The sequence below is a fragment of the Falco peregrinus genome, chromosome 15 (genome assembly GCF_023634155.1).
Source record: "Falco peregrinus isolate bFalPer1 chromosome 15, bFalPer1.pri, whole genome shotgun sequence".
Taxonomy (NCBI): Eukaryota; Metazoa; Chordata; class Aves; order Falconiformes; family Falconidae; genus Falco; species Falco peregrinus.
Genome location: NC_073735.1, coordinates 5785454 through 5803029, shown reverse-complemented (window position 1 = coordinate 5803029; position 17576 = coordinate 5785454). Strand labels below are relative to the sequence as shown.

General features: G+C 52.0%; 3 protein-coding genes across 16 annotated transcripts; 1 reads left to right on the top strand and 2 right to left on the bottom strand.

Annotated features, from left to right (window-relative positions):
• Positions 1 to 29: 29 nt before the first annotated feature.
• FAM118B (family with sequence similarity 118 member B) lies at positions 30 to 10809 on the bottom strand. Of its 2 annotated transcripts, XM_055819511.1 has the most exons (9): positions 10716 to 10809; positions 10311 to 10356; positions 6100 to 6177; positions 3730 to 3982; positions 3120 to 3347; positions 1727 to 1855; positions 1099 to 1384; positions 517 to 576; positions 30 to 402 (listed from the first exon to the last, which is right to left on the bottom strand). In XM_055819511.1, exons 3-9 carry the CDS (start codon positions 6168 to 6170, stop codon positions 389 to 391), a joined length of 1041 nt encoding a protein of 346 aa, XP_055675486.1. In that variant the 5' UTR covers positions 6171 to 6177; positions 10311 to 10356; positions 10716 to 10809; the 3' UTR covers positions 30 to 388. The 2 variants fall into 2 exon arrangements, with proteins under 2 accessions (XP_055675486.1, XP_027650367.2); XM_027794566.2 differs by lacking the exons at positions 10311 to 10356; positions 10716 to 10809 and adding an exon at positions 8741 to 8803.
• On the bottom strand, positions 9939 to 14324 carry LOC101910896 (cryptochrome-2-like). 8 transcript variants are annotated; one of them, XR_008749929.1, is made up of 11 exons: positions 14078 to 14324; positions 13600 to 13991; positions 13332 to 13486; positions 13102 to 13242; positions 12810 to 12980; positions 12585 to 12725; positions 12351 to 12502; positions 11369 to 12280; positions 11060 to 11224; positions 10311 to 10356; positions 9939 to 10236 (listed from the first exon to the last, which is right to left on the bottom strand). XR_008749929.1 is itself a non-coding variant. In XM_055819506.1 (9 exons), the coding sequence occupies exons 1-9, from the start codon at positions 14281 to 14283 to the stop codon at positions 11945 to 11947; spliced, it is 1620 nt and encodes a 539-aa protein (XP_055675481.1). In that variant the 5' UTR covers positions 14284 to 14324; the 3' UTR covers positions 11811 to 11944. The 8 variants fall into 8 exon arrangements, 3 of the variants coding, with proteins under 3 accessions (XP_055675481.1, XP_055675483.1, XP_055675484.1); XR_008749932.1 differs by lacking the exons at positions 9939 to 10236; positions 10311 to 10356 and having other exon boundaries at positions 11090 to 11224; positions 11369 to 12040; positions 12096 to 12280; XR_008749930.1 differs by lacking the exons at positions 9939 to 10236; positions 10311 to 10356 and having other exon boundaries at positions 11090 to 11224; positions 13600 to 13718; positions 13797 to 13991.
• On the top strand, positions 10894 to 17400 carry TIRAP (TIR domain containing adaptor protein). 6 transcript variants are annotated; one of them, XM_013303649.3, is made up of 7 exons: positions 10894 to 10996; positions 11449 to 11555; positions 14825 to 14911; positions 15394 to 15461; positions 15754 to 15807; positions 16100 to 16708; positions 16862 to 17400. In XM_013303649.3, exons 4-7 carry the CDS (start codon positions 15416 to 15418, stop codon positions 16903 to 16905), a joined length of 753 nt encoding a protein of 250 aa, XP_013159103.1. In that variant the 5' UTR covers positions 10894 to 10996; positions 11449 to 11555; positions 14825 to 14911; positions 15394 to 15415; the 3' UTR covers positions 16906 to 17400. The 6 variants fall into 6 exon arrangements, with proteins under 6 accessions (XP_013159103.1, XP_013159102.1, XP_013159101.1 ...); XM_013303648.3 differs by lacking the exon at positions 10894 to 10996 and adding an exon at positions 11173 to 11308; XM_013303647.3 differs by lacking the exon at positions 10894 to 10996 and adding an exon at positions 11190 to 11328.
• The last annotated feature ends 176 nt before the right edge of the window (positions 17401 to 17576 follow it).

The following is a 17576-nucleotide window of genomic DNA, read 5'->3' as shown; positions in this document are numbered from 1 at the left end:
GCTTCAAGTAAAAAAAAAAACCGCTCAAGTTTCTTTTTTTTTTTTTTTAATTGAAAGTACAGAATACAAAAGCACTAGGTATGAAATGAGACGAGGCTGCAGCTCCTTTGGGGAGACCATGTTCCCCAGGTGTGTGCAGCCTCAATAAAAAGACAATTACTACGTTAAACCAGGTTTCTGACCGAGGAGGCTCTGCCCTGGCCTCTGTTCCATGCCTGAAGTGTCCTGGCTCCGTGTGTGCTGGCGGCAGCTTGACAGCAGTGGCCTTCGCTTCTCCTCTAGGGTGGACTTAAAAACTGTGCAGGCCTCCCTGGGAGCTGCTGGCTCTGGCTTAGGCCCGTCCTAGGGAGTCCCCTGCCACGGCCCAGGTCCTGGGCAAGGCTGGTGCTCAAGTGCTGCATCCTGCCGGAAAACAAAGGCTCTGCAAAACTTGCCCCAGAGGCTGCCAGGCTCCCGGGGAGCCATACAGACGCTAGAAAGGGCAAAGCCTCCTCTCTTGGCTCGGGAGGGTCTTACCCTTTATCTCGGTGCGGGCAGCAGCAGAGCCGTTCAGCTGTTGTCCCTCCTTAGGCACACCTAGGAGAGAGCAATGGACCAGGTGGGAAGGCAACCCTGAGGTGACTGCACAGACACGGGGAGCCCCTGCATGAACAGCAAGCGCTGTTCCCCATTTTTATGAGCTATTAGTATGATCTCTTGTACATTAAGATACTGGCTCAGGCTGAGTAGCAGGAAGGTCAGTGAGACTGAAATGCCCTTTCACTAGAAAGCAAATAAACAACTGCAGCTCCACATGAAAAGTACAGTTTGCATGCGTGGGAAGCAGCAGAGCTGTTTAAACTGTAAGAACATACAGTGGTTTCATAAAAACAAGCCTCAATAAATCCAGCTACACTTGCAGACAGTTTCTCTTGGGGGTGGGGGCAGGAAGCTTATGGAATAACACAGCACAGAGAATGGGAGCTGTTAACAGTCTACGCTCCAAAGTCCATGGGGACAGTCAGAAACTGTGCTGTCATATGACAGGATGCCCGAGGTAAGCGCAGAGATAGTGGGTATATGCAGCGAGCCATCCCACGCAGCCCGGAACCCCTGTACCTGTTCGACCCCGCATGGCAATCTCACTCGTCAGCCTCTCAAAGTACTCAGGCAAGTCTGCGTATTCATCTCCATAGGAAATCACTTTAATCCCTTTGTCCAGCATGTTCTCACGGAGCTTCTTGAACTCATCCACATCTCCCCTCCGTACGAGCATGAAATGCTCCAGGTCTGACTTGTGCTTCACAGCCTCTAGAAACAGGGCCTGAAACGTGGTGTCATCAACAGTCCAACCACAGCCCAAGAACAGGAATGACTTATTTTCATACAGCTTCTGAATCTCTCGCTTTAAAAAAGGGAAAGATGTTCTTAGTCAGGGCAAGTTTTACCTTCACACGGCACAAGAGACAGTATCTGCCTTATTGCTGATGAGGCTCTTTCTGCAGGAGTGCTGTCGTTTGATCATCCCCAACACAAACGTGGTGAGGCTTAGTGGGTTAGAGAATCCATCCCTCATATTTCACAAAATCAAGGACTCTCCCACCACCCTGCACAGAGCTCAGTCTTTAAACTCAGCTGAGTCTACGCCTGGTTAACCTATGGGCTTGCCAGGGAAGCGGGAGATGTATATACATAATGTACGGGACCCCAAAGTACATGCTGCAGAGAGAATGCAGGGCTGCCTCACCATAACCTCTGTGTTGCGCAGCACATTCTGGTATCCAGCTGGGTGGAGCACGATGCCACTGGGGTTGGTGTAAACGCCATGGATGTGCAGGACGCTCAGCTTCCTCTTCTCTTGTGCCCACTCCAATACCTGCGCAAAACAAACCCCTCCGGAAATGTTAGGGAGTGCATCATGTTAGCTTCCACGGCGCTGTTAAAAATACCATTTTGGGGAAGCATTTCAAAGAGCAGCTTCTTCCTCATCTCCTCAAGAGGTCACGAGTCCATCAGCCTCAACATCACAGCCTATGACGCGTGTTTGGGCCAACACTTCAGCTGAACAGCAAATGTGATGGGAAGAGACTGGATTGATACACCCAACTCAGCAGAAAAAGGGGGAAATTCTGAAAATACTGTCAGCATGCCTCTCAGGCCTACAGAGTTTTATTTCTTGGCCCTTCTAGGCTCTGAGAAGCTCAGAGGGAGCTCAACAGCTGACCTTCATTTCAGAAAGCCACTTCCAAGGCTCTCAGGTTACTCCTGCAGACCTTAGCTTGTTTAAGCTTGCAATAATTAGAACGCTTATTTGTAACACTGTAAGTACTTCCAGCCATGTAGATTAAGAGGTCATGCAGGAAACATGAAGCACAGAAATGAGCCTGAATGGAAAGAGACCAAGTGCTGCACAGCACCTACATGTGGCGTGTGTTTAACAAAGCAAACAGAAGGACAAGACACTTTCCACCAGTAAGGCCCATGATGGAAAGATGAGGCGGGCAGGTGGCGAAGAGCTCAGGGTTTCACAGACTGATTTTCTGCCTAACTGGGGCAGAAGGAGGGAACCTTGCATGAAGCGAGCAGCTACAAATCCGAGAGCATGGCAGAAGAAGCCGGAGCACGTGAGTAACCCAGCAGGAGCCATCCAGCCATTTCAGAAAGAGGACGCGGCGCTAATGGGAAGCCTCGAAGGCTACAGCCCCAAAAACGCTCTGCCACAAAAAGCATTCCGCAGCACGTTACAAAAATAGAAAGATCAGCTTGGTGTCTCGCACAGAGCTTCCCGTGTCGCCCATGTCGGTTAGAACATCGACCCAAGCCTTATGTGGAAGCGAGGCTTGCGGTACTTCAGCAAGGCCAAGGCAGAAGTTTCAAGGACAGAGATCAAAGAAATGCCAGGCTTAAGGGCTCCTCCTGAGCAATGGATGCCAGCCAGCAAGCACAGCATTTCAGAAATGAGTGTTTGTCTTCATTCCTCTGCTCACTGCCCCAAATGGTCAGAGCCTCTGCTTGGAGCTTGTCTAACATCACTTAAACTACTATGAACAGTACAATCCCCTTACACAGGTATGAGGGCACATCCTGCAGCTGCTGCTGTCCCAGCTCAGCCCTGACAAAAAAATATCATCATCGTTTACCTTCTTTTCATCAGTCAGGTCAAGAGACTCCAGATGCTTCCCTTGGTGTGCTGCGTACAGTTCCAGCAGGTTATCAAAGTTTGTGGTTAACACAAGTGCCCCGTTTTCCATTAAGTGAAGCACAGACTGAAGCAGCTGCTTCCCAGAATCTTCCATTTTAGATTCCAGGTCATCAAACACCTCGTATAAACAGTCTTTGAAAAAGGTTGAGCGAACATTGCTTGTGCGCTGAGAAGGGGAGACAGATTAAGATCAGAGCCTGGCTTCTTTTAACACCTCATGCCAAATGACTTGATGAAAAACTACCCACATATTTCTCGAAGACCTCTGCAAAGACTACAGGTCCTTGCAAGGCAAACACAGAGCACTTACTGCTTTGGGGTGGGTACTCCCCCGCAGCGTGCTCTGAGGGAAATACCCCAAACGTAATCTCCACGGCAGTTATTTCTCGGGAACCTGGCACAGTAACTGCACTTGTGGTTCCTCATAGACAGGAATTGTTGGAGATGGGGGCACGCAGGAGAACCAAATCTGGCTATTTCCAAAAGCCAAATCCTATGCTCAGGGTGGGGTACCGAATATTTACGTACAGTGCTACAAGCACACTCACCGGAGACAGCTTCTGGATAAGGTCGTGGGCGACATGAACCAAGTTTTTGTCTTCATGGAGACACTTTTGAAACCGTTTGCTCTCTTCATCTTCAAGGAGATCAAAGTCAATAGCAGCATCCAGGAGGGCCTGGATTAACCCCTTCCAAGACTTCAGCGCTGGGACCTGGGGAGCAACTGCTGCACTAATTCCCGTCCCAATCACCAGCACAAGTTCCTGAGGCTTCTTAGTTTTGAGGCTTGGCAACAGCTTCCTGCAAGAGGAGAAAGTAGCACAGCTGGTACCATCATAGACGGAAGGCCGTCTCCAATCGTGGAACATGCAGACCGAGGACAGGGGAGGTACCCTCTGCCTAAATTTTCAATCAACATGCCCATTAGGGTCCTCTGATAAACAGAGGATTAGAGGAACAGCTTAGTATCCCTTAAAGACAGCACACAGCTCCACAGATCAACATCACAAATGCCCACAATTACAAGATGCATAATTACAACATATTTGGCAATTGAGTTTGTTACCAAGATGGTTACTGGGGAAGTCAAAACTGCCCCGAAATACTTCTGAAGCAAAGCTAATACAATTAAAATTTGGAATATGGGAGATCTTGGTAATAATAGCTGCCTGGAAGCTAACAAAAAGGCTGGAGACAGTGGAAGAGGTGTGGTGAGTAATTATGGAATATGTTATCAATGGCTGTAGAGACACATACATAGTATTTTATGTACCGAGACAAACCATGCATCAGATCCCCACGCGGGAGGTCAATACAACCGTGACTGTACCTGCTTTAAGTAAGGTACTAAACAGGGGCCTGAAGGCAGCAGCCCCATTTACCCCAGCACAAAAGGAATGAAGTCGAGGCTTCCTCCCAGCTCTGCCCGGGAGAGGACCTTCCCACCTCCTGGCCCCTCTTTGCCGAGAAGACCCCTCAGCAGGACACTGCTGTGCCAGAAATCCCTTCCCCATTACACTTGCAATGTTAGCGGCATGCTCAAGGCCAATCTTTTGGAATTCCAGACGATATGAAGAGTCTCATGAAAGAGCTGTGGGGCTGTATTCTCCCTTCCTCCTCCTCTCTTATTTTCCTAGCTTTACACTTGCAGAGTGCTTTTAAATCTGATGTTTATTATTGATCAAGTAGATGTGCTTCTCCTCATCATGCCTTGCCTGGTGTCAAGCTGCTTTTCTGAAGCAGGGGACCAGCTGCAGCTTCCCAGAGGATCGAAGCAGCAGCCCAGGGAGGCAGCTCATTTGGAAGGAATGTTTTTTATCTGCAAACACGTGATATTTAGCGAGAAGGGGAAAGGAAACTAACACCACACAGATGGAGCTTTGCCTTCCCTCTGCTACTGCCTACGAAAACAGACAAGTTAACCCTTTTCTTGAGAAGGTCTTCACTGTTAGTGATGATAAATGAGTTTTAATTTTGGGATTGCGAGCCTCAGACAATATATTAGTATTCATGCTAATAAGCTAGTATAAAAACACAACCAGAAACCCAGGGACCGAAATCCAAAATAATACCAAATACTCAATCTTAACGTCGTACGCCACATGTCTGAAAGGGGCATTCTGTTCCTATGCTGATAAATACACCTGGTTTCTACCCTGATATCCTGAGCAAGGAAAAAAAATATCTCCCAGTCTCTTTTCTGCTCATTCCACACACACTGGATCAAACTTGAGACTAGAGTTCCTTCACAGAAAATATGCTCCAGCCCTGCGTAACTCATAAGCAAGTCAGATTGGTGGAAGACAACTCCCTAGATCAATTAGCTGCTTGTTTGCAGATGATGATGCCTTAACTTCTGAGCCCGAAGCAGCCACAGTACCAATCCTGGCTGGAAGAAGTGCAGGTTATGCCTCAGCTTTGCATCATGCTCCGGTCCCCACTTGGACAACTGTAAGATGACCTACTTATTAGTATGAGCCTCCAGAGTAGCACTATTTAGCCTTTGCATGCAGCAAAATCATACTAATTAGTGTAATTGCATATCCTCCCAGGAACTGCTGTCCAACTCAAGTGAAGAAGCATGACCACCACATCTGACATGACCCTATGCATGGACAGGACCCAAGCTAAAATCGTGGAGACAGTACAGTAAAAAACAGCTTTCTGTGCAACCATGCACCCTGGCTTAGGGGTTAAAAAAAACCCCAGCAGCAAAGTACATTCTGGGCATTAAGGCTTGTGTTCCACAAACTGCAGGAAAACACAGGGCACAGCTAGAGACAGCCCGCTTTTCTTGGATCAGCAACTGAAACGAGTGCTGGGGCTTGGTGCCAAGCATCATGCTCTTTAAAGAACAATGCAAGGTTACGGAAAAAGCTCTTATTAGAAAAAATTCACTGGAGTATAATTAAATTTACCTGGGCTTTTTTGCAGGTGGCATTCCATCTTCCAACAATGTTTCTTTACCCAAGCTCACCGTAGAAGCCATCCAGTTTCTATAGTAGACAAATCACCACAAGCAAAGTCACTACATACATACAATATGACGTGGAACAGACCACAGGTTTTTGTTGAGCCAGCTTTTCACTGGCGGATAAATACTGGCTTCTGTTATCTTTATGAGATCACCTTCGGGCCAAGAATTGCACTTTTTTGTTTCTGAACTTTGCCCCGCGACTCTCATCCGCTTCCTTAACCTCCTTTACAACGAAGCTCAATAAAATTGTAGGGCTGTTTTGTCCAACTGGGATGCAATCATCACTGGCAGACCACTGGTTGCCAGACCCTTCACTTCACCTCAGCTGTTCATCTTTGCCTGAGAGCCGGTACCTTGGAGCAGGCGCTCCCCGCTTCCAAGGCAATGGTGCCCGTTAACAAACCTGCTGCTTAGGAAACAACGGGAAGGAAGAAAGACAAAAAGATTTTTGTTGGCTTAAAAGCCACCGAAAGCTTTTCATTCTCCGGTGATGAGAGAAGGATTAACCAGCCTGCCATACATCTACAGGCAGTGGGATATGACCTTAAGGCCCACAGAAAGGAAGTTGTCTGAGAACTCTTTCAACAGCCCATGACATAAAATACAAAAGGTCTGCCAGCATACAGTCCTCTCCCACTCTGCTCCTCCAAAAATAAGACTACTAAAAGGGAAAGTAAGCAGACAAAACTGTTTACCCTTGTCCATTTTTTTTCCTTGCCGATTGTAATGAAAAGCCCAACAAAAATTATGGTTAGGTGGGCTTTTGCCAAAAGGAAATGCTGTGTAAGAGCTGCTGGCCCAAAATCACAGGCTTTTTACAGGTTTCGCAGCCTCTGTGAGATCTGAGCGTTTGTCCTACAAATGAGATGCTTGTGCTTGCTTCACTGCAGTACAACAGCAGCACTGACAGGCGATACGCAGGGCAACTCTTTGCAGGTAGGAAACCCCAGCTGCACAGGCTGCAAACGCATGCAGGGATCATTTAAAAAATCGTCCCCGTAAATCTCAGTAACTGTCATCTTTCAGTGCTGGATGATGAAAGCAGGGAACATCGACTGTCGCAGACGCTCAGATGTGGTATGTTTGCCAGCCTGTCATTTCTGAACAGTTCCGAGAACTTTGTAATTACAATAATAATATATAATTATAAAAATAATATAATAATATTATAACATCTCAGAGAGCTGGTCTTCATAACCTGCCTCCCGAAACACCACTCAGCATATGCTGCCTATCACCTCAGATAATCACATTTTTAATTTTACTGTAGAGACCAGATTTCGGGTAATAGTTTCAAATGCATTTAACAAGTGAGGAACCAAGCTCCAGCTGACTGCTTGCACCTCCTGGTTTTACACCCTCTGTGCTTGCAAGGCTGAGGTTTCTCCACCACACACCCTTTTGCACATTGTACCCTGTGTTTTTCCAACGCACCATCAAGCCTGAGAGCACTCTGGTGCTGTTCTGACAACGAACCTCTGCAGCCTCATGCCCCCTGAACACCTGCAACTGCCAGGCCCCGCGCTGAACCATTTTGGGGAGTTAAACAGCCAGAAAAAACACCCGCTCTGAAGCGGTGACTCTCAGGGAGGCAGGAGGACCTGCAGGACACATGATCAGTCAGGCAGTAACATCAAACTTGCCTTGAGTGAATACAGCCAAGCACAGTCAGGATGGGAAACATTAAGCGGGGAAAAAAACCCTTCTTTTTTTTCTTTCCAGTAGGGCAAGATCTCTCATTTTGGATTAGCTGATTATCCTGGAAGAACAGGCTGCTTCCACAAAGCCAGCCAGATTTTAATTAATGGTGCAAAGATACTTTAGACGAGCTAGGGACTAAAGCACATAGCCTTTGTTAACTGGAATATTAAGAAGTTCGTGTAAAGCAACATGCTGAACTACCGCTGCTGTCAAGGTCTGCTGTTGCCCCCCTCCAAGGCAGCATACCTAAAAGCCGAAGTTAAAACATTCCCCACTTTCTAGACTGGCTTAGTTTATGGATATATTTTAAGTTATATTAGCTTTACATTGTGAATTATCAGTAAGTCTCAAATATCAAGCCTGTTTATAAACTCCTACCTAGGTCTTCCCGTTTTGCTTGCTCACCTGCCTGAGCACTGCTTCTATTTCACTCCATTTTTAAGTGCCTTTAAAGCACTAACAACATTTCAAAAGTCATTCTCAACTTAGGAAAAAAAACCTTTCATAATTAGAGTTACCAAAACATGGCTTTCTAATACCATGAACTTCAACTTTTATTTCTATTTAATCCAAATAGCCACAACAGAAAAAAAAAGAAATCAGAAATAATGACTAGTTGTCTTCTGTCTCCAAAAAAAGTCTTATTTCTCTAAGTCTTGGAGACTCAGCCAAGAAATGTGAACCTCCAGACCTTAGACCTGGGGAGAAGCTCTGCTCTCCAGGGGGACAAATCATGCTGGCACAGCTGAGGTAACCGAAATTAAGCAGCATCACTTCAGAGCGTGGCACCACAGCTGCAGGGCAAAATGTACCTAGAAGACAGTACCTGACCGTTCTGTGACCACAGGTGCCACGAAGGAGAGAAAGCAATGGGCACTTACAAGATAAGAAGCGTCTCTCCAGCCATGCTCCTCGAGATGTCAGGAACTTTCCAGCTATTTAGACTACATGGAGTCGGAGAGAGAGTAAACATCAAATTCCGTGGGTTCTTGGCTCAGCTGCCCTGTTCCCTTGCACAGCGTTGTCCCTCACCACCTTTATTAACAGCACTAGGCTTCCCTGTCACAGCATTGTCTTTCGTCACCTTTATTAACAGTGCTAAGCTTACAGAGTCCCTGCATAGGTTTGTGGTGTTCTCCTTTGCCATCCACACCAAAGAAATCAGTTAATTTATCCTAAAGCCTTTAGGATACAGATTTCAGCAAGGAACCATTATCTTTAAATGATACCCAAGCCACCAACACTGAATAAACCCAACCACAACAATTCTGTATGCAATATAAGGGAGACAATCCAGCTGCAAAAATGCCTGAAACACAAAGATACGTCCCAGATAAAACCAAATGCCTAAACAAAGCATGTGTCAAATTAACGCTGACACACAGAGCATGTGTTTACAAAAACCTTGCCATAATTCTATGAAACACGGCTGTGCCATTCAGTCAACAAGAGATCCCAGCCTGCAGAACCAACCCAGGAAATTAATGAGACATTTTCTCCCATTAACTCATCACCAAGGGAGATGGGGAAGTCACTGTGGACACCCTTGTCTCCATGCTCAGCAGCTAATACACAAGTAAAGCTACACCTGCATGCTAGATCTGAACATTTAAAGTTTAAGCAAAGTACAAACTGTGTGCTTGCTGCTCAGTGCTCAAAGAGGGGCTTCTCTGGAACGCCCCTTCAAATTATATAAAGAAGCAAGTACCGATTCATTGCTCATCTATTATTTTTAGCTTCTTTGGGTGCTGAGACCGCCAGTGAGGGCGTAATTCAGATCTCCTTTTAAAATTGTGTGGATTTAAGATGTTGGAATAAGACAAACATTGTGTTATAGTTTAAAACCTGCTATGTTTCAGCTAAAAGAATCTGAAAGGACATTTATGAGCTGTCCCTGGCTGATTCCCAAGTTCTGTCCCTCCATGTGGGAGCTGGAATTGGAGCAGGCCCCCATTGCTTGTCCAAAACTGTCCTAGAAAGGGACGGCTCTCAGAGATAACGGGGACCAGCAGCGTGAGGAAAACGAGCCCCACTTCTGTTCACACTGATGTTACAAACACAAGATTCAGTCTCCTTGGATGCCCGTTAAAATACATCAGAGGTTTTTATTTAATGTTGAGATTCTCCATGTGCTTTGGGCTCCCACCAGCTTCATGAAGAATATGCGGGAGTGACCCAGTGAAGCCTGAAAGAGGTTTGTATCCCCAAAAAACTGACACAGGAGCCTGCATCGTCTGACAGGCGCCAGGCCGATGCGGTCAGACGCAGGCTTGCTTTGCTCTGCCTGATTTAAACCCCAGCAGATGAGGATGCGGGACAGCCCTTGAGCAGGCACTTCTGCATGCAGGGCTGCCTTTCCACCGTTTCCAGGGTGTTTCTGGAAAGCAAACCGGGAGCTGCTGGGGGAGGGGATTCACACCTCCAGGGATGCCCGGCGCTTCGAGGCCTTACCTTTCCTCTCTGCTGCGCCCTCTCCTCGCCCCCTCTCACGCTAAACCTGAGGGAAAAGCAAGAACACGGTATCTCAGCAGGCAGGGAAGAGGCCGAGGCTCCTTCATAGGGATGGGAAAACGTCCAAAAAGACAGCTTTTAGAGGGCGACGGCGCGGGGGCGGCCGGCAGAGCGGCGCCGCTGAGGTGAGGCTGGGCCCTAGTGGCCCCCGCCATGAGGCGGCCGCCCCCCGGTCCTCCGGCTCCCCCCCGGCCCCCCTCGGTGCCCGGACACCCCGCAGCCCGACCACGCGGGGAGGCCGCTGCCCGCCGCCCTCGGGGCTCCCCTCATGGCGGCCGCCTGCCCGCAGCGCAGGGGCCCGCCGTCGCCATGGCAACGCGCCCCCCGCTCCCGCCCAGCACGCACCTGGCGCCGCGCGCCCGGCCCCATGAGGAGACGCCCGGCCGCCGCGCCCCGCACAGGCACCTCGCGCCGCGCCCCGCCCCCTGGCGCGGCGGCGGGAAGGGATTGGACCGCCCCCCTCCGCTTCGCCTTTCCATTGGCTCGCAGCGGAAGGGGCGGGACTTTCGCGGGTCCGCCGGAGGGAGACGAAGCGCTCGCACGAGAATTCACTTGCGTTCTCGCGATGCTTCGTGAAGCTATAAAAGTCTCGAGCGCATGCGCCTGCTAGTCGCGGTCTGCTGGCGGTGAGGATAGCCGTGGTGGGGCTGCCTGAGGGGTCGCGGCGTGGCAGGCCGGGGCTCGGTTACCCTCTGTTGGGTGGGCTTCGTAGGCCTGTGGCTTGTTACTCCTTATGTGGCTTCCTTCCGCGAGCTGCTTTCTTTGGATTCGCGTCTGTGTGACAGTCTCTGCAGCCCCTGACGTGGCAACAGCAGTGCTTGGCCTTGGCTGGCCGCTGTAATGCTTCCAGGCATCTGTGCAAAGGAGTTTGGTGTATTTAGAGCTTTTCAGGAAGAGAAGCTGTTTGCTGGCCTCCAGGGTTGCTTTGTATTAGCGCCGTAAGTGAAGAGTGCTAATGGTGGGTGTATTTAGAGACAAAAGTAGCTTTATTTTCTCACCTGAGCACCTTTCTGGGGCTGGCTTTGACCCTGCCTTGCACTCACCGTATCCTCAACCCGTTTCCTAATGCTTTCTGCAGGCAATCAAGCAAGCTGCCAGCTTCCCTGCGATGACCAGCCTGGTGACGCTGTAGCTGGAATGTGCTTGTGCTGCCAGGGGATTTCAGCGTGGTGCTGGTGGGTCAAGGTGTGTTCAGAATCGAGCTGTGCTTTCTTAACTACTCTGCTTCCTTTAATAACGGTAATATTACAGCTAAGGCAGGGGTGGAGGTGGATCCAGTGGGGTGTTGCCCCTCAGGGACAGATTTGCGGGGTGGTGTTCACCCTCTGGGGCATGGTCTGGAAGCTCAGGGGTTTTCAGGTGGGGTTGGTTCAGATGGGTGGGTGACTTAACCTTTTTTGGGGCATGTGCTTGGGGTGGGAGTTGATTTTTGGGGTGGTGGCAGCAGCCAAGTTGCCAGTCTCAGGCTGGGAGAGGGGAAGGGATTAATGCAAGGTGGCTGAGCAAAATGGGTCAAAACAGGACAAGTAGTGCATGATCCATAACTAACAACTGCCTGGATGTCCTTGTGGGGCTCACTGCCCCTTGGCCTTGGGCTTTTTCCTTTGTGATTCGGCCACTGAGGGACCAGCCAGTGGCTCTCGCTTGGTGCCTGGGGGAGAGAAAGGCAGCTGGGGTGGCAGCTGGATGTGAAGTGAGCTTGGTGCCTCACGGGGGATTTGTTACCTTTCCGAGCATGGGCCAACTTCATGCGCCCCAGGTTCCTCTTGCTCGCCACCCCATGCTCCACGATGGGCTGGGGGTAGTGGGTGCCCACCAAGCAGCCTGCCCTCTCTTGCACGGCCCGCGGTGCTTTCCAGGGCTCATAAATGTACTCAGCAGGGAAATCCTTGAGAATGGGGACATATTTTCTACGGCAAGGGGTTAAAGCCACCAGGGAGGCAGTGTCCCATTTCACATTGCTCTGGGTTTCACGCCTACCGAATGTACGCCCCGTCCCGGTCTGTCTTCTTGCCAAAGGCAACAGGTGAGTAGACACGGAAATACTGGTGGAAGAAGGCACTGCCTGACAGCCACAGCCAGTTGCCAGCATTGAGGGACCAGTCAGCATCCAGCAAGAGCTCCTCAAAGACCTGTGGGACATCACAGTAGTGTGGGGACAGGGTCCCCAAGAGCCTGATGGGTGCTGGTGGGTGTTGGGGGAGATCTCCTGACCTTCAGCCCTTCTTCCCAGGAGACCCAGAGGTCCCCACGGGTGAGGAAGCAGGCAACAGCGTGCCGAGCGAGGTGGTGGATCCAGCCCTCGGTGCGCAGTTGGGTCATGATGGCATCGATGAAGGGGTAGCCTGTCTGGCCCTGGTGTGGGGTGTTGGAGTTAAATGGGGCAGGGGGACACTTTTAGGGGGTCAGAGGACTAAGGGTTATCCCTGATGGAAATACCTCCCTCCAGGCGTGGAGGTGCTGTGGATTATTGTCCCAGTCGACCTGCAGGCAGACAGGGTTGCCAGCCATCCGGTCGAAATTGGGGATGCTGGCGCCAGCTGTGTAGAAAAACTCCCTCCAGAGGAGCTGCCCATGCAAGGAGGTGGGGGGCTGGGAGTGCTCCTGCTGCTGGCAAAGGCAGGATCAGCCCCTCTGGGTGGGCTGGTCCCTGTTTTCTCCAGCCCTCCACCTCTTCTGCCAGGTTTCTCTGGCTTACCCTCTGCCTCTCACCCCAAAAATGCTGCCTCACCCCTTGGTAGACCTGGTCCAGCCGCCACCAGAAGGTGCGGACTGACAAGCAGCCAAATTTGAGGTAGGGGCTGAGGACGGTGGTGCTGGGGCTCAGTGAGGTGGGCGCTGTCCTGGGCTTTTGGAAGCTGCACACCCAGGCCTGGATGGGGGACACACATTGGCGTCATGTTTTGGGATGGGGGAGATAAAGCAGCCCCCAAATGTGGGTGGTGGCTGCTGAGCACTGACCGTCCTCTCCATGAGTGCATCGAGCCGGGTGAGTGCTGCTGTCTCCCCGCCGGGGTAGAGGTGAGGACCCACATTGGTGGGGTCCTGGCCCAGCTCCTCCAAGTTGGGGACCCCATAGTCGGTGTCATGGCTGGCCTGGCATGGGGTGTGGCAGCCTGGGGCACAGAGTACAGTGGGGGTGTGATGGCCATCGCTCTGCTCCAGGGTGAACAGGGAGATGCTGACCCAGCTTTGTGCTCTACCCACCCCAGGTCCACCCCATGCTCACCCTGGAGATGCTCCTGCGTGAGTGCTGGGGCTGGCTTCTCTGGGGGTCCAAGGGTTGCCAGGAGGCTCTGAAGGCGCTTGTAGGTCAGGGGGGCTTTGCCCTCGTTCAGGGCAAGGACTCTGGGGTGGGAGAGGGAGAGACGGGCTTGGCACTGGGGCTGGATCTCACATCCCCAAGAGACAGCACCAGGCACCCACCTCTCAGTGTCATAGAGGGTGTGGGACACCTCCTGGATCACCTCCACACCATGCTGTGCTGCCAGCTTGGCCACGGTGGCATCACGCTGGCGGGCAGAGGGTTCAGTGTCCACCTCGAAGGTCAACCGTGTTGTCCCCCAGGCGTGGAAGAGACTGGGAAACACCTCCTCTGGGCAGCCCCGCACCACGAACAGCCTGCCGGGGAGCTGGGTGGGCACAAAGCCCCTTGAGACACCCACACCCCCCCCCCCCAAATTCCTCGGGGTGGCACCGGGACTCACCTGGAGCCGATTTTCTGCAGGCTTCCATCCAAGTCCCGCAGGGCATCGAGGAGGAACCGCTGGGCATTGGTGCCTGCCTGGCTGTTGGAGGGGTTGAGGATGAAGAGGGGGTGGAGGCAGCAGCAATCAGTGGCAGCTGCCAGCAGTGCTGGGTTGTCGTGCAGCCGGAGACCCTTCCGAAACCAGTGGATGGAGCTGTGCTGCATGGCTGGGAGGGGTCCTGGTGGGGTGTGACCTGGGAAGAGGGGAAAAAAAAACCCTGCCTTGTTTGGTAAATCTAACTTGTAAAATAAGCAGGAGCAGCAGAGATTGACCTATCTATGTCTGGTTATAAAACCAGGGGGAAACAGGTCCGGGCTTGCTGGTGAGGGCTGGCCGTGGTGACGGCATCTGGCTGGTGGCGGATGTGGGTGGGAGGCCCTGGGGAGGGCTGGCTTCCCGGCCTGCGGGATCGCAGCTGACTTCCCCTGCCTGTGCTTCCGCAGGCCCAGGTGGACCCCAGGCCTGCTGGCCGCTGGGGGTCTTGGGCTGGGGCAGCAGGCAGCAGAGGGACGGGACAGCTCCTCTGCTCTGTCCCTGGGGGAGTTGGTGGGTGCCCCCCGTCATTCCCTCCACCCTGGAGCTGCTCTGTTAGGAACAGCTCCTGGATGAGGAAGCTGTAACAATGGATCAGCCTCACCATTTACTGCAGATCCCATTAGGCTCCAGAGTGAATGTGCTGCATCCTGCCTCTCTTTTCCCACCTAGGTGATCCCGGAAGATTGATCTCCTCGCGGAACTCAGGAGCTGATGCATCCCCCTTTCTTGCTCCGATGCCGGACTCCTGCATCCCAGGTAGGCATCCCCCAAACTTTCCCCCGCACCGTTTACTGTCTGTGCTTGTAGTTCAAGCCGTGCTTGAGCTTTTTGCTATTACTAAGCGGTGGCTTGTTTGGGGAGTGTGGTTTCCGCAGGTGCACCAGAGCCTCGCTGGCATTTTCTGCAGTCCTGTGCTGTTTTGCATTGGGGTAAAGGCTTCAGCGTGACTTAGGGTGTTTCATTTTGGAAGAGGTGATGCAAATAGTGGAAAAATGAGCCATGTTTGCTCCTGGGGCTTGTTTCCCCCATTGCTGCTCCTGGGTACCTGCAGGAAGGGCCTGGGCACCCCAAACCATGCTGGGAGCACAATGCTGAGGTGTGGGCATGGTGTGAGCTGGCAAGGGATGGGCAGGAATGCTGGAGTAGGCATCACTGCAGATGCATGGATCTGGGCATCACCCAAGCAGTGTTTGGTTTGCCAGTTGATCCCCAGTGATCCCTGCTTTTCCCCTCTACAGGGTCCTTTCACTGCTGCTGGGAATGAGGGACTTTCCTGGCCATCAGTGCTCAGCCTCGCTTGCCACAGGTGTGTATCTCCAGTGGAGAGCTGGTAATGGGTAGCAAAAGTGCAGACAGGAGGGCTATTAGGCTGCTACTTCCAGCTCTACTTGAGGTCAGAACATGCTTTCCTGGCAAATTGTGGGGAGGCGGATGTGGAAAACCATGCTGGGGGTGATTTTGGGGCTGCAGGTGAGCATGCCAGAGCTGCATGTCCCTGGAGTAAACTGCTGAGTTCCTGTGGCTGAGACTTGCCAAGGGATGGTTCCTGCTCTCCTAATCTCTTTTTTTTTATCCCTTTTTTTTTCTTCTGCTGGCAGGAGAGATTTCACATCAGTGGTTGCAGCTGAGCAGCGCACTGCCCAGTATGGCTGGTGAGTCTGGACTTGGTTTGTGCTGGGGCAGATAAATCATTCAGCTCTGTCCCCTGCATCACCAGTATCCCCTCTGTGCCGAAACATGAGGGTGCCCACAGGCTGCTTGCCACAATGTGATAGCTGAGCTTTTAGGAGCTGGGGTGGTTTTTGGGGGTCAGGGTGAGATCCTGCTTGGCTCTTTCCATCTGGAGGTGTCCTGCTGAGCCAGTGATGCCGTGTAAGCCCCTTGGGAAGCCCATGGGGGTGCTGAGCCCCCCAAACCTCACTGCGGTCTCTTCTGACTACACAGGCTGGTTTAGGTGGCTCCTGCGCAAGCCCAAGCCCAGCTCAGTGGAGAGCAGCCTCAGCACCAGTCACTCTGCTTCATCCTCACCACCTTCTTCCTCCTCATCCTCTGCTGAGAGCTCCAGCTTTTCTTCCAGCATGAGCCTGTCCAGGTCCATCCGCCCATCACCCATGTCGGTGTTGGACATCAGCGCCTCAGGTAGCGCCCGGTGGGCCAAGAGCTATGATGTCTGCATCTGCCACAGTGAGGTGGACCTGGAGTTGGTGGAGGAGCTGGTCTCCTACCTGGAGAGTCAACCCGAAAGCTTCCGTTGCTTCCTCCAGCTGCGGGATGCAGCACCGGGAAGTGCGGTGGTGACGGAGCTGTGCGATGCTGTGCAAAACAGCCACTGCTGGGTCATGCTCATCACCCCCGGTTTCCTCCAGGACCCTTGGTGCAAGTACCAGATGCACCAGGCGTTGGCTGAAGCCCCACTGGCCAACGGGCGCACTATCCCGGTCTTGAAGGATGTGGATCGGAAGGATTATCCCAAGGAGCTGCGAAGCCTCTACTACATCTACATGGCACTGAAGGAGAACAGCTTCAGGCAGATCAGGGACACCATCATGCACTGTGAGTACGCCGTGGGATGCCAGCACGGGTTGATGCTGTATCACTCTGTTGGGGTGGAGCCCATGGGAAGGGACAGGATTCTGTAAATTTATTGAAATCGCTGATTTTATAGATTAATTAGTTGCTAACGGGGCTCGTTTGTTGCCTCTGCAGACCTCCAGGAGCTGTGCCAGAGCTCCACAAGCAGGACAGATTAGTGCCAGGAGCCAGCAGCGGTGTCTCAGAGCTGCCACCACCGGATCTGGGTGCGGCCATGTCTTGATGGACCTTGGGGGACAAAGCTGAGCCCCTTGGACCAGACCTGGGAACCAAAGATGGGGAGATCCTCACACCCGTGGGGGTACAGTGGTGTGAAGCCTGCCGCATCCTGGTGATGTGACTGCTGTCCCAGTGGCCAGCACCCCCTCGGTGGGGACAGGACGTCCTCCAGCAGGTCCTCGCTGCTGATCACACAAACACTAAACTCCGATGTTGGGTGGCACTGGAGGGTCGTCGGAGCTTCTTACAGTGGCATTCCCCTGGGGTGAGGACCTGTCCTGGGGGGCTCTGACCCCGCTAGCGCTCCCAGTAAGCTGATGTGGTGCCTGCCTTCCGGTGCTGGGCAGGAAGAGGAGGGGCAGGCACTGGCGGTGTCTTTGCACGGGTTTGTTGGGACTATGAAAATGGAGAAGTTGTAATTTTGGTGGTGGGTTTCTTTGGGTGTGGTGTGTGTGTGTTTTCTTGTTTGTTTTAATCCCCTGGATTGTGTGGTGAGCAGGCCAGGAAGGAGCCCGGGGGCTGAGTGACCCCACATGGCGGGGGGTGATCCCTGACCCGTGGGCCTCGCTGGGGAGGGGGCAGCAGGTTTTAGCCGGGACTGGTGTCGATC

Excerpts from the sequence above, each read along its gene's own strand:
- FAM118B (XM_027794566.2), bottom strand. The coding sequence starts at position 8,766 with ATGGCTGGAGAGACGCTTCTTATCTT. Across the intron at positions 3,983-6,099 it reads CCACCTGCAAAAAAGCCCAG|GAAGCTGTTGCCAAGCCTCA; the intron begins GTAAATTTAATT and ends CTCCTCTTGCAG. Across the intron at positions 1,385-1,726 it reads TGCGCAACACAGAGGTTATG|CGAGAGATTCAGAAGCTGTA; the intron begins GTGAGGCAGCCC and ends CCTTTTTTAAAG.
- LOC101910896 (XM_055819506.1), bottom strand. The coding sequence starts at position 14,283 with ATGCAGCACAGCTCCATCCACTGGTTTCGGAAGGGTCTCCGGCTGCAC. Across the intron at positions 13,487-13,599 it reads CACGCAGGAGCATCTCCAGG|GCTGCCACACCCCATGCCAG; the intron begins GTGAGCATGGGG and ends TCTGTGCCCCAG. Across the intron at positions 12,981-13,101 it reads TGGACCAGGTCTACCAAGGG|CAGCAGGAGCACTCCCAGCC; the intron begins GTGAGGCAGCAT and ends TGCCTTTGCCAG.
- TIRAP (XM_013303649.3), top strand. The coding sequence starts at position 15,416 with ATGAGGGACTTTCCTGGCCATCAGTGCTCAGCCTCGCTTGCCACAG. Across the intron at positions 15,808-16,099 it reads CGCACTGCCCAGTATGGCTG|GCTGGTTTAGGTGGCTCCTG; the intron begins GTGAGTCTGGAC and ends CTGACTACACAG. Across the intron at positions 16,709-16,861 it reads CAGGGACACCATCATGCACT|ACCTCCAGGAGCTGTGCCAG; the intron begins GTGAGTACGCCG and ends TTGCCTCTGCAG.